Below are 25,670 nucleotides of genomic sequence, written 5' to 3' on the forward strand. Positions count from 1 at the left end.
ACCTGAAATTCAGACAAAGCTTAAAACAGTTCGTGTGAGTCATCCTCTTTCATACAATTTTTCTTTTCTTAAGAATCTGATGTTCAACAAGTATACAAGAAAAAGAAAAACAGCAATCTTTAGCTTTAATATTTTGAGAATTTCAATACGGTACTACTACAATACACTGTAAATAATGCTACTAACTGCACAAGACTAATCTACGTGTTTCTATATACATGTATGCTGCGTATTCAATCTCTGTCATGGATTTGATGTGTTTCGGAACTCAGACTTGGAGTCGGTACCACGTCTTGTGTACAATGAGCTGACGCCTGGAACTTCAGCATGTGAAGACACTGCAGAAAGAGGCTGGAAGTTCGTATTCCCAACAAACCAATACAGAGCCCATTTCAAATTGCAGAGGGTGTACTTTAGAGCTTTAGTCCAATTCTCCTGCTTATTGAAGCTTTGAGTGATAGAATAGCTTTCCACTTTGTCATTCTCAATCCTGCAAAAGAAAAAGTCCAAGACAATTAAAAGGTATCTAGAGAAAGTATAATTATACATGACATTCGTTAAGTACATGGATAACCATGCAGAATAAAGTTTGTCAAGCCATGAAGACTTATGTCTATGTTGCATGCTTCTCATGTGTGTTAAAACAATTGAAAGGGTAAACAGGATAAACTGCAGTGCTCATCAATGCAAATATTGTATCATCTATGAAAAATGAATACCAAGAAGAGGCAGCAAATGCTTTGAACATGATATAACATACTATTGATGTAGACTGCAAAAACTTACTTGTATGGCAATTTAAAGCATTTTTCAGGTGGTATGTTGTTTTCTTGATCCTTGGAATTTGCAAACTCAGCAAAGTCTTTAAGGCATGTCAAGAACAATGTCATTGCTTTGTCATACCGAGTGCTCCAAAACAAGTTCACGGGACCAAACCTAATAAATACTCAAGTTAATTAAAACATCCAACAAAATGTTGGAAAAAAAAGAAAGTAAAACCCGAATTGCGAAATACAGTTAATTTCAGAGATCTCTCCCCCAACCCCAACCCCAAACCAAATCCATAGACATATTTATTTGTACATAAGAAACATATATAAATATTCGTTTTAATTTATAATCATCTATCCTAGCCACTCAACATTTGGGTAATCTCCACTTCATGCACGATGTACTGCTAAAGGGGGATCTACTAAATTTGAACTTTACAATACTGAAATTAGATGTCAAAAAACAATTAAATAGTGAATAAAATTAAAGGCATAGTCTATACTTACAGCTCATAAGTATTGTTGTTGTTGTCCATAATCCGAGGGTAGCTGCCCATAGGAAGTATTTTTATTCGATATCTAGAAGGTAATGAATTAAGGCCATTTCAACACAATATAACTAAGAAATTATTTACAACAGGTTAAAATGACAAATTCTTCTGTATTGTAAAAAGGATACTGAAATCTTGGACGGAAATATTGACACATGGTATGGAGGAGAAGGCAGGCTTGACCCCAGGCAGCATTTATCTCATCCCACTCAACCTAATTGTATTCACAGCATGGTAAACATCAATATCAGACCCTATTTTCTGTCCCCCAAGGGTAGAAGGAAAGATTCAATTTATTGGTGCTAAGACAATTCTCAAAGGAGAAGGAAAATGCATTCTTAGTTTTCTGACCGGAATTTTTGGAAGTCGTCCAAGTCGAAAATTGTTGATGGTACCAAATTCTCCATCATGCCAGATAGGAAAGGCATCATTGAGCACGTTAGTTCGTTTCAACAACTCCAAGTGCGCCTGTGAAACTTCTATCTTGGACAAAATTGCATCTCTCTCTTCCTGTTAACCAAAAAGATTTTTCATGGACTCAAAGTACAAACAGGACATAAAAGGAATACTAAAAAAGGATGGGAAAGATTTTTCTCAGACTCAAAGACAATGTACGCAACTCTTTTTTTGATGAGGACAACAAAAAAACTAATTGCTGACAAACAGATATAAAATTACCAGAAGCCACATTGTGAACACAACCATTAGATAATAATAATTCAATGCCAAAGAAACTTTTGAAACCACTTTAGACTACACCAAACAACTGCCAGAATATCAACATAAATTCAGAACATATAGGACAAATGTACTGCCTAGAAGATTGTAATGCAACTGCTAGAGAAGCAGAGGAAGAGAAGAAGATCAGCAACACACCTGATTCGAAATTAATTGAAACTGAAAATTATTGAACTCATGCCAGTACCTGTTAGACGTTAAGCAAAATAAACAATCAGGATTTCCCAGGTTTACGTCAAAGGGTGAGTACACAATATGAAATCTGATACATAGTGAAGAACACTTGATATTTTATCAGGAAGTAAACCAACAAAAATCAACAAACAACATTAGGAAAAGGAACATACCGCTCCTCCAATTCCTTAAATCTGCTAGATTTTAACTCAAGTTCCTTCAGCTCATTATTTACTTCCGCATTCTGTTTCTCCATTTCTTCAATTGCTGCTTCAAGTTTTCTCTCTTCTTCCTCAATCTTAAAAAGCATCCGGAGAGGAAGAGTGAGCATTTAGACCTCACTTTGAAAAACTATGATACTAAATATGCTGATATAAAATAAAACGCATTTTTGAAGGTTTCTTAGGATGAGAGCTCAGATGTATTTGATATTAATTAGGACAAACGCATCCCTGCTGGTCATGCAATCTTTAAATTCACCATTCCCCTGAATAAAGGCATATTTGCTATAATAATAAATAATAAAAAACTTATTTCACTCTCCAAATATAGATCACACAGTGATTTTTGCATGGACAACATATTAAGTAAGCACCTTTAGTTTTTCCTTGAGAAAATCAGCCTCACTAAGAACATCCCTTGTCTCTCCCTCCAAGCGTTTAAGACAGGCTTCATAGGCTTTAATGTCCCTATTCACATCTTCAACCTCCTTGTCAAGTTTATCAGACACTACCCTCATGCATTCAAGACATAAAGGTTGCTCAACCTGGAAATGTTAGCAGAAACATAGAGATTATAACTTCTTTTTTAAAAAACAATTTCTGGCACCAACATAGTAGACGCTATCAAAAGGAAACTGTAAAATTCCATTTAAAGTTCTTTTGCACTATTATACATACTTGTGTTTGGGTGGTGGCAATTTCAAATGCCCGTTTCAGGAGAGTTATAGTAGAGTGAAACCCAGAATTGTTAGGCTGCAAAGGACCATTGGGTCCTCCATCAGGCGACGGCAACTGGGCCCCACCACCATCTGCTGATGACTCAGATTTATAAACAACCACAAAGGACTCATCCATTGCCTTTCCAGACTGGCTTGTTTGGGCGGCTCCAACACGGGGACGAGGAGGGACTCCTTGTGCCTGGGGTCTTTGCTTTGGTAACACAACAAAAGAATTGTCCATCCGTGTTGATAACACACTGTTTGCCCCATGCATTGAAGAGCCCTGCATGCCTGCATATATTCATCACCAAACCGCTTACTGATTAAGAAAACAATCCTTTCTCCACACATCACTGCACTTGGCCATCAACAAAACCCTTAACCCCCATAAAATTACAAACTCAAATTTCCACTGAAAATTGCCAACACAAGAAATCTTATATTTGGTAAGCATCATACGATTCTGGTCAAATAATCCACTCATTTGGATTCAAAAGTCCAACACAGCTCCCATTCTAGTAATGGTTCCACAAACGAAGAGTTTCATACTTAATGAATTGCATATTCACAAGGGTCAGCTAGCTATAAGATCCATTTCTAGCTTAAACACTTTGATCAAGAAATTAAGAAAAACATAACGCCAAAAGCAGCAAACTTAAGGTGTTTTAGCAGCAATAAAAGTTCAAAAGAGCAACAATTTAACTCACTAAATCAAAACCGAAGCCATGTTCTCCATAACGAAATTGGTTTAATACTTTCCAGGGTCAATCCATTTCAATTCAAAATTTGCCCTCAATGAAAATCATTTACAGTCTCACCCATTGAAACTCCAATTGAAACCTCGCACAAACTTCCAGAAACCAAATGGGATTCAATAATTCGATGCCCAGAACTCAAATTTGCGCGTATACATGCACTCATAAATGGTAAATACAAATAAGAAAGGGATTAAAAGAAAAAGCTAACCGGAGCGAGAGAAATCGTTGAAGAACTTTTCGGCATAGGAATCGGCGCCGACGATGCAGAGAGAGTTGCGGCAGTTCTGGCAGACATATCTGGGCAAATTCGGATCCACCTGAAAGCCCCGACCCCTTTCTCCCATTGAAGTAATTGTGAACGGTTTTTGTCGGGTCTGTTTTGCTCCAAGTGGGAGGCTCTAGGATTCGTATCAGAGGAGACAAAGTTTTCTCTCCTTTTCTTATTTTCTCTTTGTTTCTTGGCTGAAGCTCACCAAGGAAATCACAACAGTCTTGCCCCGGTTTGTTTCTTTGTGAAAATTGAATCTATTTATCCCTCTTATTGGTAGGAAAAATGTTAACTACAAAATAACTCATTTAAATATATATTTTTTAGTTTCATACAAGACTAATTTAACTAATTTCATTACAAATTATTTGTTACCAAAAGTGATAGTTTACTATTATCAGATTCGAGCCAAAGGAATTAGGTGAGTTTCCCTACATAAGGATCAAGTTGTCGAATTAGCCCAATAGGCGATCCTCACCTCGTTAAAAACCATTAAAAAGAACCTCAAACTCTTATTAGAATACTTCATGTAATTTATTACTAATTATGCGGTTTTTCAAACTAAGACCTCAGTTTCAAAGTTAATTTGCTACTTGATTGGCAGTGTGGTGAATTTGAGTAAAATTATTTATTTATTTATTTTATAGTATAAATGATAGTCTAAATTAAAATGGAATGAGATGTCTCTCACACACACACAACTAAGATCTTCTTAGGGTTCGAATATGAGACCTCTTATCTGCAAGTCAAGACTATTTTCTACTGGGCTAGACCCGTTGGCAGTTATTTAGTTTTAATAACTTTTGACATGTATTTTATATTTGGGAGACTTTGGAAAAGCCCAAAGGAGAGAAAATTTTTAAAAGAAGCAAAAATGGACAAAATTGCCCTTATTTATTTTTTGATTTCCTAAGAAATCCTTTACATTTACATGTCTTTAGTTTGAAAGTTGAGAGGTTATTCTGTCTTTTTTCAAAAAGCTTTGGCTTTTTTCAAAAGTGAAAGTTTTTTTATGGGTAAAACCTAAATTTACTTTTATATTTTCTTAAATTTAAATATTAAAAAAAACCTTATTCAAAAAGAAAATAAATACCCGACCCGGAATATGATCCCAGATTGGATAAAATAGAAACCCGAGAACCATACAAAATCCGATCCCCAAACCCAACTTTATTTCCTTATCTCCTTCTTCGACTCGATTGCCAACAATCTTGGTCCTTCGAAACCCTAAAAACCCCTTGAATTGTCAACAATGGAGGACACCAAATCCAAGACATACAACCTCTTTGTGACCCTTTTGGAGGGCAAAACCCTTACCCTAAAATTCACAGCCCCAGATGTCTCCGCCGCTTCCATCAAGAACCGCCTTCTCGAAATCACCAAAATACCCCTCCACCACCAGCGTCTGGTTACCGGGACTCGCCAGCTCAAGGATGATTCCGTAATTTCGTGCTCCTCAGACGTGCCGTACTTCCCAACGGTCCATCTTCTGCTCCGGCTCGTCGGAGGGAAAGGTGGTTTTGGGTCGCTGCTGCGTGGAGCGGCGACGAAGGCCGGGCAGAAGAAAACGAGCAATTTCGATGCGTGTCGTGATATGAGCGGTCGGAGGCTGCGCCACGTCAATGCGGAGAAGAAGCTTGAGGAGTGGAGGGCTGAGGAAGAGGAGAGGAGGCTTGAGAAGAATGCAGAGGACTTTCTGAAGAATCTGGCGAAGAAGGGCAAAAAGGGAACTGGAGACGCCGAGGCTGAAAAATATGTGGCCAAGTATAGAGCTGAGTCGGAGCGCTGCGTCTCCGAGGTTTTGGATTCGGTTAAGGAGGCTGTGAGTGGGAAGCGTAAAGGGCCGGCCAAGAAGGCGGTGGCACAGGCGAAAAGGATGAAAATTTGGTAAGGAATTTGATTTATTTTAATGGGTTCTGTTTCTCTTATGTTAATTATGTTGATTGTGTGCTAGGAGATTTTTGGAAGTTGTGAAATTGAAGGAAGATTTATCCTTTTATTCAACATGGCTGATGATTTTCATGATATGTATTGTTTATAGGAAGCTTAGAAAATAAAAGGAAGTAATGGAATGGGTAAATGAAGGCTGTTTGTGTGAATTGGTCTTTGTAATGATTTGGACTTATGTTAGTTATAGGTATAGAGGTTAAATTATATGTTAATTAAAGTTCAGCATTCTGGAACTGCTTGGCTAGATTCTGTGTTGCTGAATATTTGGCTGATAAAGCCAAGTTCTTTACTCTATCAGTTTCCTGTTGCTTTATGAAGGTCAGGAATATAAAGTTATGAAGGTCAGATATGATAGTTCATACTCAGTTTGGTTAAGCCAGAAGGCCTCAGTAGGTTTAGAGTAGCTTAAGTTTTGGAATAATCTCTACTGTTTGCAGAGCTTTGTTTCAGTAATACTACATTTTCGTTCAGAAATTTTTTGCTATCAAAGCTGTCTCTCTCTCTTGTATTAAAATATAATCTTATTGGTATTCACATCTGAGTTTGTTGTTTTTGTCAGGATGGGCAAGAGAAAAATGGGTGAAAGTGACAGTGATACAGAGGATGATGACAGTGATAATGAAGATAAAAAGGAGAAATCCGTTGTATTAAATAGTGGGAATAACTCAGATTCAAGTAAGGATGCTGAGGGAAGTTTGGATTCTGTGACTGGTAGGAATCAGGACGGTGATATCTCAGGTGGAGGGTCAGGTGAGAGTGGCTCTGAGGAAGAGAAAGAGATTGTTGTGCAGGGAACACAGGGTCAAGAATCTCTTCACGGTGAGAAGAATGACGTGGTTGAATCAGTAATTCATGAAGAGAACATAGTTAGGAGTGCAAGTACCCCTTATTCAGAGCCTGATGCGGTTTTGAAACCTGAAGCAGTGCAAGAGGAAAAGATGGATTGCAATGGACCGGATATGGGAAATCTAAATGTAGTTGATCAGTCCCAGAAGGTTTCTAGTTCAGGTGATGTGAAAGGAATTGAAACTACATCAATTGTTTCTGAAGCCAATGGTTCTTCGGAATCCAATCCACGAGTTCAGGAAGAAACAGTTGCAAATGGAGACGCTGCAGAGATAGAGAAGCCACTGAATTTTGATGAGTTCAATTCAGCAGCAGAAATGGAGGTATGCTTTTGAGAAGTTTATTTTGTCACATTTATAATCTTTCTGGCTATATACTATGCAGCCATTGTTGCTTATTAGGGTGATGTCGGTTTTTTGCATGCTTCGTTTAAATCTACTAAGGCACTGTTTCAGACCCAAAAATATATATATATTAAGGCACTGCCATTTCAAGAAGCTGATTTTTTGTTTAATATGTACAAGATAACTCTACCTTGTGGTCATGAATCATGATGTCCACTTCCAAGAAAAATTAAAGCCCATGCTAGTTTATACATACCTACCTGATTGCTTTTTTCATCACAGCTCTCACCATCATCTCTCCTACCATGCTCATTTTAGTTAGGGATGCCTTGACATCAAATCATTAGTGAGCATTAACATGATTTTTCCACCTTATTATGGTAGGTTATCGGCCTGGAAAGGTTGAAGTCTGAACTGCAAGCTCGTGGGTTAAAATGTGGTGGTACTATGCAAGAGCGCGCTGCTAGGCTTTTTATGCTAAAATCTACCCCGATCGAGAAGATTCCAAAGAAGCTGCTTGCAAAGAAATGAGAATATAATGTACTTCATCTTTTTACTTTGTAGAGGAAAGCCTCTCCTTTAATGAATGAACAGGGGGAGTTCAGTGTATATTAATATTTCAATCTCTGCCCAGTTGTTGACTATTTATGTACTTGTATGTATACCTTTGATGGATAATGTCTGATCCTTTGACTGATGCAATTTCATGTTCTTGTTTTTTCAACTTCACTCTGTAGAAGCTGCCCTGTGCATTATCTGTGGTTTAGATTTGCTCTTCTTTTTTGTAAGCCTGAGTTTTCAACCCCAAAAGTTACACATTCTATTGAGGAAAATATCTACACACAAAAATTGGGTATGGAGGGTAAAGTCCCACAAAATCTTAACCACTATGTACAGTAACGAGTGGGTAAAAGTTCACAAAATACAGAAGTTAAAATAAAAAAAAATAAAAAAATCAGACATTGTTCGAGTTTGAGTCGGCATGTGCCGGGGATGGATTGTTTCGGCAAACTGGGCATGTGCTGTTCAACCGAAGCCACTCATCAACACAAGCAGCGTGGAAGCAGTGTTTGCATTCCGGGATGCATCTCACCGTCTCCTTGGTCAGATACTCCGACAAGCATATAGCGCACGTGGTGTCGTTGGGCCCCGGCAGCCGGCGGCTCTCACCAAGAACTAGCATCTGATATGACTCAATGGTGGTCTGGTCCAGACCCATGGTTACAATGGTGGGTTCTTGCGGTTGTGGTTCGGCGGCAACTGCGGTGGCGCTTCGTTGTGCAGAGCCACCAGGAACCCTGTCCTTGATGCAAGCAAAGCAGGCTATCCCAACTGCGCAGGTGAGGGCTGGTACCGTGATGGACACGCAAATGATCCTGAAAACTTGGAAGCCCTTGTTTGATCCGCCTGGAATTTGAAGCCATTATTTAGTGCTGGAAAACAAGCTCTTGCTCTGCAGATTTAGAATTGCATTCCACTTAGTGGCCACCCAATGCATTTTCTTCTTGTTATTATTATCATCTTTTTATTCAAACAATTATTATTAATTTATTTTCTTATCCCTTAAAAAATTTATTTTTTTAAAAAAAGTGAAAAAGATTAGGAAAGAAGTAGTTATTGGGTTTTGACTTTTGGCCCCTGCCCTGCCCCTGTAACATATGAAGTGGAACGTTTCAAATCAATAAAGAAAGCTTTAACGTGTGCCATAGTATAAGGGAAAATCTAGTTATGAAGTTTTCTATTCATCCTTTTAGTTGGCTTTTTTTTTTTCCTGATACATAGTTGACATCGCTTTAATTAGTAATATTGGCATAATGCATAGAATTTTTTTTAAATTTTCACATGGTTAATTCCAATTCTACGAACGAACACACTTCGAAAATTCAATTAGGAAATTAATCTGTGAATTAGGACACTGAAAATAATGAAGATTAAAGAACCTGCTGTTGAATTGTAGTCGCAGACAAGTTCTTGGCTGGTGTTGCTTAAGAGTCCGCAAATTCCACCTTGGATCTCACAGGCACTGCAAGCGGGTTCATACCAAGTCAAAAAAAGATCCGAATCAAGGTTGGTCGAGAACCCGTCCTCCGTCTGGACCTGCCTGGTAACCGGAACAGCCAATGTGGCAAGAATCCGACACGTGGTGGACATGGAGTTTGCAAGGGCGGTGGAAGGCGTGGCCAAAACTGAGGTGGTGGAGTTGCTGAGGCAGTCAATGGGGGTGAACCTTGACTTGGTGAAGGAAGCCGGGCAGCTGAGGAAGGTGTAGTTTTGATACACAGCAGCAACAAAAGGAGAGCCTGCAAGGCTGAGACTTAGAAGCTTTTGAGGGAGGCAATTGTTGGGGTCGTAGAGCTGAATCTCTTGAGTGGCATAGCTGATTGCTCTGACGAAAAACTCTCCGGAAAGTGGAAGTTTTATGACTGTTAGGCCCTGGCTGTTGCAGGTCAGGTTGAAGCCCGGGTAGCCGCAGTTTTCGGGTTGCCGGGCTTGTAACCGGAACGGGAAGCGGATGGGGAAGCCGGTGTAGCCACAGACGGAGACCGGGCAGTCGTCTCGGGCATAGATGTGGGGGAAGAGGAAGAGAAGGGCGAAGAAGATGTCTAAGATGTCCATAATACCAAAAGGCCTAAAACCAGGATGAGAAGGTGGAATTTGTAGGAGAGATTCATTAAAAAATTTCAACAAATTATAAAGTCAAAAGTTTATGAAGTAACGGTAGCTATAGCCCACATAAGAAGTGGTCATCACTCACCACGATCGTTGCTTTTGTACGATTTTACCAATTAGAATATGTTTGTGTGCCAAAGGTCAGCAGTGAGCGCAGATCACATGTAAATCCTATTTTAACCACATTTTTTTAAGTTTTAAATCCAAAGTCAGAGATTAAATTCACAGATTTGGTAAGCTAAAAACAACCATTAAAGATTAATACGCAACTAACATCCACTTGCCAAGGAGTGTACGTAAGATCAACTAAAATTAAAATTTATATTTGTAGCACAGCACGTGTATTTATCAATTCTACAGGGAAGACCAAACTATCTCAGAGCTTTTATATTTTCCCTTTTAATTTGAGTAAACAGGAAATTAAGCTACTAATTACTAGTTTAATGAACCCCAATATGGGTTTGTTTTCTGTTTTTTTTTATTTATTTATTTATTATTTATTATTTATTTATGGGTATCAGTTTATCAGAAGGGAATGTTTTTCACTTTTGGCTAAGACCAGTGGGATGGGATGGGATGGGATGGGACTTTACAGGAGCTGCTGAGAGATTCTAATAGATACAACTTCACCTCCAGCTCCAGCTCTCATCACTTGGTATTTGACTTGAAGTCCTGGTATCAAGAAATTCGACGAAAATACGAAAATTAGACATAAATTTGTCGATCAACAAATGGCTAAAGGCAATGCAATTTTTATGTTCATATACGTGAGCTTGGAAACATCAGAAGTTTTTTCTCTTTCTACCTTCATTTTTCTGTAAGTTGGTGTTGACTGCAACTGAATGTAGAGTAATGATAGCCTTTGGTTGCCAGTCGTTCGGTTTACCAACCCATGACTTGAGATTAAAGACTGCTGCCATTTCATTTGGAAATTTGACCACGTTAACTTGTATGTTCAGCAAACAGAAGTAGAGGTAACATTAAGACTAATTAATGAGATTAACGTTGACTAATTTTGGGTTATTGGAGCAGTAGCAGGGCAAAGAGCATCTGAAGAAGTTACCAGATGTTGGAGAGTCATTGAGGTGTTTGAGATCGAAAATAGCCCCCGAAGCACCATCGACATGCTTTTTGACATCATGGGAACCGATATGTTCGTATTCCCAGCTTCCATTCTGATACCCCTCGCTCAAGAACAATTCTATATGCCTTGCATCCAGCGTCTGCATTGTTCCTGCGCATAACAAACATGAAATGAGAGACCCTGAAGCCCTTTGCCTCCAATCCCCCTGACTTTCCAAGGACTTTTAACAAATAGCTAATTATTTCATCTGTCAAAGTTCAAACCCAAGTATTGAGAAGTGATGGGTTTTGTTCTGCCTTACCATCACATGTATTGAGCTCGCAGACGGGGCATCGAACAAGTTGGAGATCTGTGGGAAATCATTGAGTTGAAAATTGAAGTTCAATTGAAGTGTTCAAGAAAAACAAAAAATTTGATCTTCATTTGTCTGAAAGAAAATGGCAGGATGATTGAGTGCAGCTGAAGTTACCAGCTATCCATATCCCAGCTTTAACGTTATCCAGCACACAATAGCCGCAGGCCTCCAACATTTTCTGCATGGTATCTTCTTCTGGGAGTTTTGTTGGGTTTCTCAGCCTTTCTGTCAAGAGTGCTTCTGAAGATTCAACGGAAAATGCACCAATCCGCATCCAGTCTGATTAGTCCAAACAAATACGAAAAGAAACTCATTAGTCTTCTGTGGAAATTATTATACATATGGTGAGGTTTGTGATTTTTTTTCAGCACAAGAGAATAAGGAGAAAGCATTTGTCTTATATTTTAAAGAAACAGGACACCTGTGACAGCCAATTAGTCCACACTGCACTCTAGCAATGCAATTAGACACATAAGAACATAGAAACCAGCTGAAAATTAGACATGCATCAATTTCTAAAGTCAGGAGAAACAAAATATGTACTCGAAGAAAAGTTACTTACCATTATGACTTGCTAGAAGTTCTCATTGACTTTTGAAAAGAAAAAAATAGAAACCAATACAGTAAGGACTAATAAACTTTTGGTTGGCTAAAATTCTCACTGACTTTCGACAGTCTTCAAAAGTCCTCATTGTCTTCACTAATCACTACTTATTGTCTTCAATCCAGTTATGATACATAGCACACAATCATCTTTTAATATGAATCTTATTTCGCCAACAAAACAAAAAACAAAAAAATCATATAAACGTCATGCAAATCTTACATCATATAGATTTCTTTGAGTATAATCATGTGTTACCTTATTATTAATTTTGACGTGACATAATGACAACATTTTCCTACTTGTGGTAAAATTGCGCACTCACCAATATGCTTCTCCTTCTGGCGGAACATGTAAGAATGGCTTCCATCTGCAAAACACCAAACCCGATTGGTTCATTAGCATTAGCAACCCCACTTGATCAGACGATTATAATTCGTTTTAAACCAGTCTAATCTAATATTATTATTCTAATATAATTGAGATCTGGAGGAGGCTCGGATCCGTACCGAAGGCTGAAACGTAGAGGTTCCTCCAATTGAATGCCACGTGGAGAGGAGCAGGGACCTGAAGATCACGCAGGCAGGCGTACTTCCATATGCTCCCTTCCATAATCAGACCGTGGAACCAACAACATGTCGTTGCGAGCATCACCAGTGACTTTCCGTCTAGATACTTGGCGATCTCTGTCCAAACGTCCTCTTCGTACCTTTTTAAATACAACAAATGAAAATTAGTTACGGCCTCTGAAAATTCGAAAATTAGTTACGCTCTGTTTGGTTACTGTTGAAATGCTTTCCAAATTAAACACAGAGGGACTCTCAGGATTTCTCAGGTGAAAAATGTAGATTTCTCGTTTTCTCTGTTTTTCTCGGCAACCAAACAGGAACCAAAACACCTAGAGTTTTCATTCTTAGAAATCGATCAATGTAGATTTATACTAGAACAGCTTCCTCTGCAACTAACAAACAGATATATCATACCGTTCTCTGTAAACATATTTTTCTCTACGAAAACTCAAATCTGTGCTTGAAATTGAACTAACTGAATCATGAACTTTTCAAAATTTTGACCAAATTAGAAAGATCGAAGTCCATAAAGTTCGAAGAACAACGCACATGCAAAGCATAATTCAGCTTCAAATTACGAGCAAAATAGAGAAAAATTCAAATCACAGCTCCGATTTTAATCTAAATCCTTCATTTCTGAATCGCATGCATGTAGACGTAAAGATAGAAGCTCAAATACACAGAAACAACATTTGTACAGCAAAATAATTCAAATCAAATCACAAGTCATCACTTAGAATCTCATTCATGATTCATGAACTCAAACACATAGGCACAAACACATTCAAACGCATTTGCGCACGAAATTTCGAAATTCAAGTTCAAATTGAGAGAGAGAGAGAGAGAGAGAGAGAGAGAGAGAGAGAGAGAGAACCAGCAAAAGGCGGAGCCAGCGGAGTTGTCAGTGAAGCGAGGAGAGCTGCAAGAGCAAATCGTCTTGGTTCTTCTCATACGCTTTTGCATTTGAGGAGGTTGGGGCTGGGTGACGACGGCTCTCTTGCGCTTCGGCATTTTCTCAGTGTGTGTTTGGTTATTCTGAGCCAAAACTAAAGCGATCGCTCTTTCAAAGCTCCAAGGCTTTGCTACTTATACGCGCGCCACCCTCAAATTCAAAAATATAACAAACTGAATTCAAAATATGGGCCTACATTATGGGCCGGTAGCTCAATACTATTTTCTCTAAGCTGGACTTCCACGTGGCCCGTATCTTTCATGGTGCCTTTTTATTTTTAGATTTATTAAATTTGAAAGCAATTTTAGGTTTTTTTTTTTTTTGTGGTTAAAGATTTTCATTAATACTTGGATGGAGAGATAAATTCTTTGGGAATGAATAGAAACCCCTATTTATTTGGAGTGGACATATTCGGCCATTAGTTTCACATGCAAGAGAGCAAAGGAAAGATTTGAGGAGAATACAAATATACGAAGCTATTTGATTTAAATATGAAGAGAAAATGCTTGGATACCATTAGCCTCGGGGGTTAAGCTCAATTTAACTGAGTCTCGTTCATTTAAATAACGATTTGGAAAAATTTGGCTCCTTAAAAGTTAAAACTGAGGAGTAACTTCCTTAAATATTCTCTTTTGAGTAATGCTACTCTTATCATATTTTGTATACCACATTCTATACTACCTTATGTGACAGTTGAGGTGGACAGCCACATCAATTAAAATTACTTTAATTTTTTATTTCTTTTTAACATTTATCAATTGACAAAAAAGAAAAATAAAAAATAAAACAAAACAAAAAAACCCTAGCGAACGTGAAACCCAAACGTGAAAACTGGTTCTCCCCTTCTCCTCTCCATCGTTCCCCTCCTCTTCTACAGTAAGCGTCTCCTCTCGCGTTCTTCATCGCCTATCCTCCTACACCATCAATTGGCACTCCACTGTCCCTCCTTTGGTTATTGGTGAGTATATATCTTTTTTTTTTCTTTTCTATCAATTCTTTTTTTGATTGGGATTGGGATGCTATATTTTCATGTTCGTTCTCCTCCATTGATGACTTATGGTCATTCTCCATTGTTTCTTTTCATGCCTTTTAAAATAATTTTAACCTTTTTTTTGTTCTGAATTAGTTAGAACCTGCAAGCATGAAAACATAAGTCAGAAGCTTTTACTCTTCATGATCTATGGATAAATTATGAAAGTCACTTTCCACTTTCCATTCAATAAACCTGCCCTAGGCTGAGCCTTGCAATCATTCTTTATACTTGGACGAGGTTTAAGAAAATTACTTGACTTACTTTTTGATTTTCCTTCTCGAGCACAAGAAATAGTAACATATTTCAAATTTCCATCATCTCCATTTGTTGATGATCTCCTTATCACTGGAAACCCTGATTGCCTCCCATATTCTCTTCAACACTCATTACAGTGTCATTATTTTCAGTTTCATCCCCATTATTTTCCTTTTCAATCCCATTAAAATTCATTTCAACTGCATCATCATGTTGATTATTCTCTAGTCTTGCAGAAGATTCTTCTATTCCTAAAATTGTAAAGTATAAATAATTTACCTAATTTACCAGAGCGCATACCAAAAATAAAAGAAGCCATACTAACGTAATTTTCAAGAATGCAAGATTAGAAACAAAGTTCTAATTGTTGTACTAATGAGAAGAATTACCTTGATCAATTGGGCTATTGTTGTTGATGTGGCTAGTGTCCTCTGATTCACTGGCTGATCTTCTAGTGCCCATTATCGTGCTTCTCAACAATTGAACTAAATAAAAGAGTAAGTTAGTAATTCTAAATAGAAAATCCCAATCAAAAAAAGAATTGATAGAAAAGAAAAAAAAAAGATATATACTCACCAATAACCAAAGGAGGGACAGTGGAGTGCCAATTGATGGTGTAGGAGGATAGGCGATGAAGAACGCGGGAGGAGACGCTTACTGTAGAAGAGGAGGGGAACGACGGAGAGGAGAAGGGGAGAACCAATTTTCACGTTTGGGTTTCACGTTCGCTAGGGTTTTTTTGTTTCCTTTTCTTTTTTCTTTTTCTTTTTTGTCAATTGATAAATGTTAAAAGAAATAAAAAATTGAAATAATTCTAATTAATGTAACTGTCCACCTCAACTGCCACATAAGCTGGTATAGAATGTGGTATACAAAATGTAGTAAAAGTAGCATTACTCCTCTTTTTTCTGTCGGAAGTTAATCAATTTTGCTAAAATTTGACAAATGTCAAAACCACATTGGAGGAGCTCCTCGGAACCAAGCTTCCTTCTTTAAATAAATGAAGGACAAATGGTAAACCAAGTACCCAAAAGAAAAGCTCCATTATTAATTCTTTAGTTAACAGCAATAAATAAAACATTTGGTTGTGTATATACTGAAATATCAATATTGTCAGGCAACAATTACAGTTAGACATGAGAAGATTGTATAATAATCTGTCAAACTTTTACACGAAAAAAAGGCCGCAGCCAAATATTTGGGGTATTACATTGTAACTGAATGGTTACAACACGACTAGCAGTAAAGAAACTTGAAAGAATTACAAGCTCAGGGAAAAGAGAAAGAAAAGGTGAACTTATTGGTTAGGAGATGGGTCAGCTCTGTGCAGAGATGAATTGGGAGCAAAAAAAATGTAACTGTGAACTAATTCATAAATTTCCTACAGTTGGGAGCTTTACACAGACAGGGGACTTTCAGCTCATCATGTTCATCCGGATCAAACAAGTAATCGTACCTGTTAAAGAGAACAGGAGGGTAACGTTACTTTTCCGAACCAAATCGGGGTCAATCTAAACCAATGCAGCAAAATTTAAACCAAACCCGGAGAGAAAAAGACTTACGTTAGTTCTTCACCGACAGGCACGTTAGTCTTAGCAATGAGAACTATCCGGCTGTCTTCGTCACCCACGCTCATGATCCTTGCAAAGCAGTTGGGCATGCACTGCAGCACAGGCGGTTAAATTTAGCATCATGATATGCAAGATGTGCATGCATCCAGAACTCTGGAAAGTCATTTCTATTACACCACGTTTTGCCAACAAAGGGAAACACAAGCATTGACCAAATTTTACAACTTAAGTTGTGCTTGCATGGCACTTAGCAAATCCAACCAATCGAGAATTGTGATGGATAACTTGAATTACAGATTAAACCAAGCCACAAGCACCCAAAACCAAAAACCCCCAAGTGATTAGCTACACCTTCACGCAAAATGGAGAGAATAGGGAAAAATGGAACTCACCGAATGGTTAATTAAGCGTGCTATATTTCCCTTATTCGTAGCATCAATTACTACTTCATCACTGATCTTGAAGAGCTGCCAAAAAAAATAGTTCATAGACTTAAAAATCACATCTCAATGACAAATAAAATTTGATAGAAAGAGAGGTGACTGCGGTAGGTGCTTGAACAAGTTGGGTACGTAGGTGCACACAATTTCTACGGGTTCAAGTCAAAGTGATCTGGTACATAAACATAAACATCCCATATCTTTAAGGTATCATTAATGTAACGGATCAACCTCTCTTCTATACGACCACCATTTTTTTGTTTCTATCTTCATTTTTGTGCCAAGCTTTTCCTACTTTCTATTAGAGGATAAATTTGGGAACGAATGATTACATAAAACTACACTTTCCAAATTAGAAAGTTCCTACATTTTTTCCACATGTAACAGAGATGTAATGTATTCTTGAATTCCTCAACCTGTAAAAAAGTTATTAGCTAACACATGCTTGTAATTATCTACTGCCAAGACAGAGATGTAATGTATTCTTGAATTCCTCAACCTGCAAAAAAGTTATTAGCTAACACATGCTAGTAATTATCTACTGCCAAGACAATACAACACCTGCATATGGAAACAAAAGAGTACCCTAAGAAAATTGACTCACATAGCAATCTTTGCCTTCCCGTCTGTATCGTGCTTCCCTCAGATCTGCAATGCTAGGCCTCACCTTCTCACCACGATACTCAACAACCTGCAAACAAACATATTACCATAAAAGGATAACACGAAACAAACCTTTTGGTTGTTGAAAATCTAAAATAATATACTCAAAGACAATTCCTTTAAGTTGTTCATAAAAAAAGAATTCAAAAACTGTATTAAAAAATTCAAGCAAGCACATAGAAGTCTCAATTTCTGTCGGTAATGTAAACTTTAAGTGATTATCATATTAGAAATAAATCCATATGTGAGCACATAGGCAAAAACACGTATATATATGAAACTACAAGTTCATTAAGTACCATTTCTCCTTCTTGAAAATTCCTACGCGCAAATAGACCCCATCCATGTATTCCAGATTTCCCAAAACAAACCCGGTGATTTTCAGTTTTCTGAAATAGAAACAAGAAACAGTTATTGAATTTTGCACAGGAGATGTTATCGAGAACATCCAACTCTGTAAAGTTAGCAACTACAGCCATATGAGAAGTTTGACTTACCTGTAAATGGAAAAGCCGATCCTTGAATGAAGAAAAAATTTTAGAATCTTCTACTTCCTAATAAAAGTTAAGTCAATCTGTCACACCAATCCACCAAAGAAAAATACATATTGTCTATACGGAAAACAAGACTTTTAACATTAGAAGTCAATAAAAAGTCTAAATCAACAAGGACAAGAATATTACTTTAAATGTACTCAAGCTATTTATTGTGTCCAAGGAATGATGTGTTGGCCCCATTGGTCGGTGGAATATTGCTAGCTGCTCACCTCTCTGGTAGAAAATAATGAACATAAAACAATCAACAAATCAACTCAGAAACAATGAGGCAAAAAAAAAAAAGTTCACAACATTCATATAAAATAAGTTATGAGAAATTCCACAGGAAAACAAAAATCAAAAGATAATGAAAGGGGTGCAAATATTCTAACACAAATTACCTTATAGTTTGATCTTTTAAAAGCACAGCATCTTGCAGCAGAGAGTGGTTCAAACTCGTTAGTCTCTGAGGTCGAAGGTTCTGGAAGCTCAGTCCTTTCTGATGGCACCACCCTTGCACCCCTGAAGCACCCCTTCTGATTTTGAAGTGAGTTTCTGGCAGCAAAAACCCCCGAAGGAGTATGCACAACTACAACAGCATCTGGATTTGGGGTCCTGCATTGGAAACAAGACATGAATCAACAGATGTGACACACAATAAGTTGCAACCAAAAATGGATACCACCTCACTGGTATGAGCAATAGAAAATACTACTTTGACTAAACATAAGATAAATACACCACAGTTCTAACCTGTGAACTGCACAATATATCAACTTTCTTGTGATTTGTATCCCATTCTTCTCTAGACTGTGCAACTGAAAGTTCAAGATACAATATGATCAAAATCACCAACATTGTTCACACATTACTTCTAGCCATTAAAAGATAGGTGCAATCATACAAACTACTAGAGGAAAAGTCACCACCCTATGGACACTTACTTCCATGCTGTAGCCTGCTCTTGATGCACACATTGTATGAAAATGAGTAGCACATTTGCAACACTGGGTGCAGGAACCGTGAATCTGCTTACAAATTACACAACGCTGCACTCCAGAAGATAACGTAAATTAAATTAGAGACTGCAAATTTTACCATGATGTAAAAACCAGATCAAAAAAAAAGATATATAAATATCGCAGAACAAAAATTACTGGCTAAAGTCCTTTCCCAACTTGAGGAGTAAACATGGAGGATAACAAAAGACCATCCAAGAAAAATTACCCCTTTCAGTCAACAAGAAAGGAAAAGAAAACAGTAAGTGTCAGAAATTATACCCATTGCAAGATCATTTGAAACACAACTTTACCTTCAAAAAAGTAGTTGGTGGGATTTTGAGGATTCCAACAGCAGGTTCCATTTTCTCATGATTCAAGAAACCAACTTCACGGCGAAACCAAGCGCAAGAGACATGAACCCACAAGGTGTCAACATCAGTAGGCTTCAAAGCACCTCCTGAACAAACCACTTTCAAGTCAATAGCAGCAAATATACAGGGGAAGCAGTCAACTTTACTGAATATATAAAATAGCATCATCATGTAAGTTTCATGCTTAATATGAATCATAAGCTTTTTTCATAAGATACAAAAACTCGGTGTACACCATTAAGATTATTCAAAAATATACATGACTATTCATGATATGAAAGAAGGAAAGAGAATATTCACATAAGCTTCCAAATTGAGGATGAAGGAAATATAGACGATAAGTATTAGTTAACAATGAGTTATTCACATGAAAAATAATAATCAAATGAGAACAAAAATAAACGTTTGAAATAGAAAAAAAATATATGGTGAGAACTCAAATAAAGATATTTTATGTACACCATTAAATATTAAATCAACAATTAAAAAACAGTCATCAGTAAAAACACCAAAAATGTATGCATTAAACAAAAATCAAGACAAAATAACTAAGAAGTACTCAAGACACTAGATATGGGCAACATACCTCTTACAGGACAAAGACAACACTCTCTAATAACATCAGGTGTTTCACATGCCCTACAAACCCACGATGTAAAATCCTGCACATCTTTTGCGCCATAGCATTCTTGGTGCACAGCTATCTGACACCTGGACATAGCAACAAAAGTTATATATAAAACTTTTGAATCTAATAGCTTTTTTATAATTAAAAAAAAAAGGGTCAAATCTTGCACCAGAAAGAAGACTAAATCAAATTATCTAAATATGCAGAATTGGCACAGATATAACAAATGGTGGAGACAGACACCTGTTGCATATAATAATTTTGTTATCCTCCCAATCTTCAACCCATCTACAAACCGCACATCTTTCCGTTGTCCACTTTGTATTAACTGGCTCATACTTCTCTGTTGAAACAAAGATGCACGTGAGTCTCCTCACCATACAAATTCATCAACCAAACACCTCATTAAGACATAAGCACAAGAGCCCCGCACCACCTTCCCAACACATACACATACACATACGCATACACACAAGATGATGTGTAAAGAATGTAGCACTTATTTCACCTTGCAAAAAATCAAGCAGACGCCTCTTATCTAAATTGGCAGGATTAAAGCCATGTTCATTATACTCTGCAATCTGGAAAATACTTGGCATTAGTATGAAATTGTAGATTATCAATATTATGCATAGTTTTGATCAAAGAAAAAAAGAGTTGAAGGTTAATTCTTTACAATCAAAACAAAAATGGGGTCATTGAGGTCTTATCAGAATTACACTTAAACAAACTATTGTTAATTACTTTAATGGCAATAAACATATTCTAAATGAGATTAACTATAGAGAAATCCCAATAATCTAGTCAATTTTTCAGAATAACAGATATGGTACAAACCCATTTTTCCAGTGGTAGCATTGTAGCCTTCACTTTCACACTATACTTCCATTTTTTTGCTCTACAGCCTGTGTGCTTTTCCCATTCACTAGGTGTCTGCTTCTTTGACCCACAAGAACCACACTTACAAATAACCCTGCAACATAACATAATTAGAAGCAGCTCTGAAAATCCTTCCGAAAATAAATTCACTTTACAGTATAGCTGAAACTTGAAATGATTGACTTGAATTACTCAATAAAACAGCACAATTAGATTTACTGGAAAGCCCGAAATTGGTGAAAGAAAACTGACAGACCCAGCAAGAATGGATGATTTTAACTTGACAATGATGAATGGAATCCACAAAAATACATAGAATAATTCATTTCAATATAACTTCTGCATTTACAAAAGATAAGGGCTTACATATGAAGTTTTGGAACATATGTTCCTTCCATGCCATTACAAACTACAGTTATCTGCTCAGGATTCAACGATTTCTGGACGTGTAGTGCAGAACTGTTTCAAAAATTGCCATATCCTTCAGTTAACTTAATGGAAACATTAAAAGAAAATCTATAAAGGCAGAAATACACTTGCCACCAGAAGAAATGAGCAAAATAAAACATTTCTAACATACCTGGTTTTTTTCTGACGTTTTACCAAATCTGATGATCCACACTTCGACTTTGCTTTGCAATCAGGGCAAAAGTAATCAATGTGCTCCAGGTCCTGAATTCCAGTCAATTTAGTAACCCTCGATTCCTTATCAAAATTAGGTAAAGCATAGGAGAGAGGGAAAAAGTTCAAAGTAAACATGAAAGATATACCTTGAAAACATTACTGGAAATTTTGTCACACTCAGCATGCACCCAAACATTACAACCATCACAGCATACCTGAGACAGAGATTAAGACCAAGAATCTGTCAAACCATTCAACCACATAATTAAAGAAACAAATTATGATGATGATGGTGATGAAAATAATAGATTGCAGATAACTCACCCAATTCCCACCATCTGAGTGGTGCCATATTTTCTGGCATATGCCACAATATTGTTTTGATTTTTTTAACTACATAAGATGAATGTAAGCATTAGGAACCTATAATTATGTTTAAAAAATTAAAAAATAAAATAATTCCAACATGAGGCCATTTTGAACCTTGGCACAATGTGTACATAAAAGTTGGGTTTCAGAACGTGAGCCCTTCATTTTTTTCATAGCTTTAGAAGGAGTAACCAAACCACAACAATCACAAGCCCTTGTGTCTTTATGATATGCTTCCTGCATAATAAATTCACTGGATGAAATGAACTATAGCATTTGAAATAAAATATTATACTTTATAGCATGGAAACAAAATTTTGCACAGGAAAAAAATTCTGAAATCTAAAACTAGGCTAAAAATCAAAATCTTTGCATGACAAATAGCCAACCAAAAGAGAAAACTGAAAATAACGCAAGAAGAGTTGTCTTGATCCTTGTTATTTATCCATCTTTGTTATTCTTTCTGCTATTTATTCAGTTTTGTAGGGTAACCCTTTTAAATTCTCATAGAAATGTCAAAACGTATTCATTCAAGGTTATAACGTGTAGCATTCTCCAAACAGGCCCGGATTATATGAGTCCTTCACAAGAAAGTATTAAAGGCCCGGATTATATTCTTCAAGATGGACCCAAAATCCAAAGAATGAAGAGAAAAAGGGATTTCCCAGAGTAAAAAAGAAAAAACTTACATGGCTCTGAGAGTAATATTCCTGATCTTGATAAAACCCAGTAGCCTCTTGGAATTGGGCGGGATTTTCCTCTGAATTAGTTGTTGTCCCAAAGCTTGTGTCCAGAAACCCATTTTCTGCTAACAACGCCTCCTCTATTGCCATCTGAAAATCACTTGGCTTGCTCTTGTATAACTGTGTCTGCCCCCGAAATCTGGACGAACAAAAATGCTCAAACATTTTTCTAAACAAGTAGGAAAACTTCACAGAACTAATGAGCTACAGACCTGTCCATGAACTGCAGAAAGGGGAACACCATTCCCTGCCTCACCCACCCATAATCCTGCACATCAACGTTCATTTAAACTCCACTCTGAACAAATTTGTAGTACTTCAAAAAAAAAAAAAAAGTTTCACTATTAAGAGATTTACCCTTTGTGTTCCATTCTTTGAGAACCCATAGAACATCACACATATAGCACCAGGAACACAGCACCTCAAAACTGATTTTGGAGCTTGCAATATGGGGTCGATCACCACGGCTGGCCAAGCCGGGTAGCTCTTCCCACACTTAGCCCAAACAATGTCACCCAAAGCAAAGTCCTGTGGTTTATATATTTCTTTCTTCTTTGCACCATTGGCTTTACTAATTTTCTCCATGCCCCCTAAACTAAACCCATCGCTATATTTCCCACTTTTGTTCAAAGTCGTATAGTTTCTATGATCAAAATGGTTATACCCTATACAATCCACGTCGTCTTCTTCTTGTTCTTCCTTCCCATAATATTGGAACTTCTTCGAATTCTTGTGCCTATAAATATCCTCCTGGCTCTTTTTTACAAAACCCAATTTCTCAATTCCCTCTATATCATCTTCTACTAAAACTTCATAACCTTCTTCTTCGTCAAAATTAGTTTCTCTATTTTTATATACATCAATGACTGAATCGTTAAACCTCGAAGGAAGCATCTGAATTCGTCCTCGTGACGACCTCCGGAACTTCCCGGAGCTCCGATTCAACTCTCGTTGATTAATCAATCGCTCCAAATTTGACTGGACCTCTTTGGTGGGCCAAGACAACTCTTCGTTGTACGAAGAACCTGAACCGCTGCTGAAATCTTCGCCCTCTCCATTGCCAACTGAGCAGTACCCATTCGTTTTCCGCTTCTTCGGATTCGCGGAAAATTCATAGGCTGTAGCTTCGGGCTCTTCGAGCTTGCAACGTTTCACATTTGGCATTTCGAATTTCAGAGGCCGTTTGATAATCATATTCTAACCATTCAATTCCACAAAATCTCCCTCAAAATATAACAACCCAAAACCTAATTTCACATTGAACCCCAAAACCAAACCTTGAAAAAAGAACACCAAAAAGAAGCTGAACAATCGAATTTTGAAGACTTCAAAAATCGGCCACCGTCTTCAGAGACAATTTACGCCGCCGGAATCAATGCAAATACCCAAATTGGGGTGCGAAAACCCTAATTAAAGCAACGGAAGCAGAAATGTAATGAATTTGAAACGGTTCTCTGTAACTTTCTTTCGGCCAAACGCAGACAACAAAAAGAAAGATTCAAAAAGAAGTCGGAATTTTGACCTTGGAGTCGGTGCTGTGACGGAGCCGGGACCAACTTTCTCAGGAAAATCAAGATAAAAGTTTCCCGGAAAATTAAGAAAGCTCGAGCTGTGTTTGTCACACAGAGAGAGGTCCCGTTTGCCTAAAACCACAATTTACAGTTTTGCACACAACGACGAATTGCTTATATACGACGTGATCTATAATTATTATTATTATTTGAGAATAACCATATTAACGTGAAATTAATAATATTTTTACCTTAATAAAATAATTACAAATATACCGGGCCTCGTGTTTTTGTTTCCGCCATTTGGCTCCAAAATTTGGGAAGGAGGGAGATGTTGGAAATTTTTGATACGGGAAAGCGCGAATTGAAATATATCGGGAGGTAGCATGGAGCTTCTGTGCTACCTTCTTGCTTTCTGACATGTCGGTACTCGGTGTGCCACTGCTCAATTTGTTGTGGGACAGATGTGGATCCTAATCCGTATAGCAGAATTAATTCGTATCACCAGCGGAAAGCCCGATGGCGTTTTATATGCTGACACGTGAAAAAATTATTTTATATATTATTGTGTTATTGGTTAGAGATAGTAAAAAGTGTCGTCTCCATTGTATGAGAGTTTCTCTCCTAATCCTAAAAAGTCACGCTATGTTAATTGCATTGGTAATCACTCTTAACTATTTGAGCTATAAATTCTTTATAGTCAATTAAAATAGTATTGGATCAAACAAAAAATAGTTTGTCCCCAATTTTAATTGGGATAAGTTGTCTCAACTAAAGTAATAGGCCAATGAGGTTTAACTACGTTGAAAACGACATTGACTTGCAAATAAATTATCTCAGTGACACCTTTACAGTGTGTGTTTGCACAAATCATTTTCCCCCCTTCCTAACTTTAACCCTAGAAACAAAAACTAGAGTAATAACAAGACAAGTTAAACTTACATAGTTACAACGAGTTTCTAGGATTTGAGGTATTTGCAGTTTAGGGTCCAAATTCTAGGATTCGATGTTTGAGGTCCGAATCAAGACCTTAAAACTAGTGTTTAAGACAAGATATGAGATACGAGTACATGATTCAATGTTTGATTAGTCTAAGTACAAAAATTTTGGTATTATGTTTCATATTCAAGTTTATATAATCTTTTAAGTCAACAAATATAACAGAGCATTATGGATCAATCTTAGTTTTTTATGCTTGTTGAAATATCATAAGACAAAACATATTAAGAGGAGAGAAAAATGATTTAGCAATTATTTATAAAAGAATCACTTATTACTAGATGGATTAGCAAGGATGGATCATGAACATCATGATTAAGTGACAACTAAATACAATTAGAAACCGTAATTGCTCATTCACAAAATTAACAATAGATGGCAAGATATAGATATTAGAGAAGTTCCAATATTATCCATGACATACATGGGATGTGATGCCCAAAATGCTTGAAGCAGATATCCGAACTTGGTCAT

The 25,670-nt window shown here is 37.2% G+C and overlaps 5 protein-coding genes across 6 annotated transcripts; 1 reads left to right on the top strand and 4 right to left on the bottom strand.

Annotated features, from left to right (window-relative positions):
* Window positions 34-4,453, bottom strand: LOC18787385 (beclin-1-like protein). The gene is made up of 10 exons (XM_007219485.2): window positions 4,140-4,453; window positions 3,133-3,464; window positions 2,829-2,999; window positions 2,407-2,531; window positions 2,198-2,246; window positions 1,673-1,831; window positions 1,450-1,535; window positions 1,278-1,349; window positions 787-936; window positions 34-490 (listed from the first exon to the last, which is right to left on the bottom strand). The coding sequence occupies exons 1-10, from the start codon at window positions 4,273-4,275 to the stop codon at window positions 244-246; spliced, it is 1,527 nt and encodes a 508-aa protein (XP_007219547.1). The 5' UTR covers window positions 4,276-4,453; the 3' UTR covers window positions 34-243.
* Window positions 5,331-8,068, top strand: LOC18786096 (protein SDE2 homolog). The gene is made up of 3 exons (XM_020556347.1): window positions 5,331-6,086; window positions 6,709-7,318; window positions 7,724-8,068. The coding sequence occupies exons 1-3, from the start codon at window positions 5,452-5,454 to the stop codon at window positions 7,868-7,870; spliced, it is 1,392 nt and encodes a 463-aa protein (XP_020411936.1). The 5' UTR covers window positions 5,331-5,451; the 3' UTR covers window positions 7,871-8,068.
* Window positions 8,189-10,060, bottom strand: LOC18784621 (putative RING-H2 finger protein ATL21A). The gene is made up of 2 exons (XM_007219928.2): window positions 9,280-10,060; window positions 8,189-8,746 (listed from the first exon to the last, which is right to left on the bottom strand). Exons 1-2 carry the CDS (start codon window positions 9,953-9,955, stop codon window positions 8,295-8,297), a joined length of 1,128 nt encoding a protein of 375 aa, XP_007219990.1. The 5' UTR covers window positions 9,956-10,060; the 3' UTR covers window positions 8,189-8,294.
* Window positions 10,082-13,984, bottom strand: LOC18786539 (probable F-box protein At3g61730). Its single transcript, XM_020556348.1, has 8 exons — window positions 13,496-13,984; window positions 12,562-12,761; window positions 12,378-12,422; window positions 11,563-11,727; window positions 11,395-11,442; window positions 11,073-11,243; window positions 10,815-10,922; window positions 10,082-10,681 (listed from the first exon to the last, which is right to left on the bottom strand). The coding sequence occupies exons 1-8, from the start codon at window positions 13,630-13,632 to the stop codon at window positions 10,599-10,601; spliced, it is 957 nt and encodes a 318-aa protein (XP_020411937.1). The 5' UTR covers window positions 13,633-13,984; the 3' UTR covers window positions 10,082-10,598.
* On the bottom strand, window positions 14,085-24,329 carry LOC18786586 (histone-lysine N-methyltransferase ATX3). Of its 2 annotated transcripts, XM_020556345.1 has the most exons (24): window positions 23,044-24,329; window positions 22,899-22,954; window positions 22,633-22,825; window positions 22,058-22,180; window positions 21,899-21,967; window positions 21,721-21,789; window positions 21,531-21,622; window positions 21,317-21,409; window positions 20,909-21,044; window positions 20,580-20,652; window positions 20,315-20,414; window positions 20,030-20,154; window positions 19,384-19,529; window positions 19,016-19,120; window positions 18,825-18,889; window positions 18,473-18,686; window positions 18,219-18,305; window positions 18,033-18,089; window positions 17,835-17,924; window positions 17,477-17,563; window positions 16,825-16,899; window positions 16,424-16,524; window positions 15,251-16,317; window positions 14,085-14,706 (listed from the first exon to the last, which is right to left on the bottom strand). In XM_020556345.1, exons 1-23 carry the CDS (start codon window positions 23,878-23,880, stop codon window positions 16,227-16,229), a joined length of 3,084 nt encoding a protein of 1,027 aa, XP_020411934.1. In that variant the 5' UTR covers window positions 23,881-24,329; the 3' UTR covers window positions 14,085-14,706; window positions 15,251-16,226. The 2 variants fall into 2 exon arrangements, with proteins under 2 accessions (XP_020411934.1, XP_020411935.1); XM_020556346.1 differs by lacking the exons at window positions 14,085-14,706; window positions 15,251-16,317; window positions 16,424-16,524; ... (1 more) ...; window positions 17,477-17,563; window positions 17,835-17,924 and having other exon boundaries at window positions 18,033-18,109.

Source organism: Prunus persica, chromosome G2 (genome assembly GCF_000346465.2).
Source record: "Prunus persica cultivar Lovell chromosome G2, Prunus_persica_NCBIv2, whole genome shotgun sequence".
Classification (NCBI taxonomy): domain Eukaryota; kingdom Viridiplantae; phylum Streptophyta; class Magnoliopsida; order Rosales; family Rosaceae; genus Prunus; species Prunus persica.

Coding starts and splice junctions, on each gene's coding strand:
- LOC18787385 (XM_007219485.2), bottom strand. CDS start 4,275: ATGGGAGAAAGGGGTCGGGGCTTTCAGGTGGATCCGAATTTGCCCAGA. Junction 2,247..2,406: donor TTTAAGGAATTGGAGGAGCG/GTATGTTCCTTT, acceptor AACGTCTAACAG/GTACTGGCATGAGTTCAATA. Junction 937..1,277: donor AACAACAATACTTATGAGCT/GTAAGTATAGAC, acceptor AGTATTTATTAG/GTTTGGTCCCGTGAACTTGT.
- LOC18786096 (XM_020556347.1), top strand. CDS start 5,452: ATGGAGGACACCAAATCCAAGACATACAACCTCTTTGTGACCCTTTTG. Junction 6,087..6,708: donor GCGAAAAGGATGAAAATTTG/GTAAGGAATTTG, acceptor TGTTTTTGTCAG/GATGGGCAAGAGAAAAATGG. Junction 7,319..7,723: donor ATTCAGCAGCAGAAATGGAG/GTATGCTTTTGA, acceptor TTATTATGGTAG/GTTATCGGCCTGGAAAGGTT.
- LOC18784621 (XM_007219928.2), bottom strand. CDS start 9,955: ATGGACATCTTAGACATCTTCTTCGCCCTTCTCTTCCTCTTCCCCCAC. Junction 8,747..9,279: donor CGACTACAATTCAACAGCAG/GTTCTTTAATCT, acceptor TTCAAATTCCAG/GCGGATCAAACAAGGGCTTC.
- LOC18786539 (XM_020556348.1), bottom strand. CDS start 13,632: ATGCCGAAGCGCAAGAGAGCCGTCGTCACCCAGCCCCAACCTCCTCAA. Junction 11,443..11,562: donor AGCTGGGATATGGATAGCTG/GTAACTTCAGCT, acceptor GATTTCCCACAG/ATCTCCAACTTGTTCGATGC. Junction 10,923..11,072: donor CAATGACTCTCCAACATCTG/GTAACTTCTTCA, acceptor ATGAAATGGCAG/CAGTCTTTAATCTCAAGTCA.
- LOC18786586 (XM_020556345.1), bottom strand. CDS start 23,880: ATGATTATCAAACGGCCTCTGAAATTCGAAATGCCAAATGTGAAACGT. Junction 21,623..21,720: donor TTTCCAGTAATGTTTTCAAG/GTATATCTTTCA, acceptor ACTGGAATTCAG/GACCTGGAGCACATTGATTA. Junction 21,045..21,316: donor TATGTTCCAAAACTTCATAT/GTAAGCCCTTAT, acceptor GTTATGTTGCAG/GGTTATTTGTAAGTGTGGTT.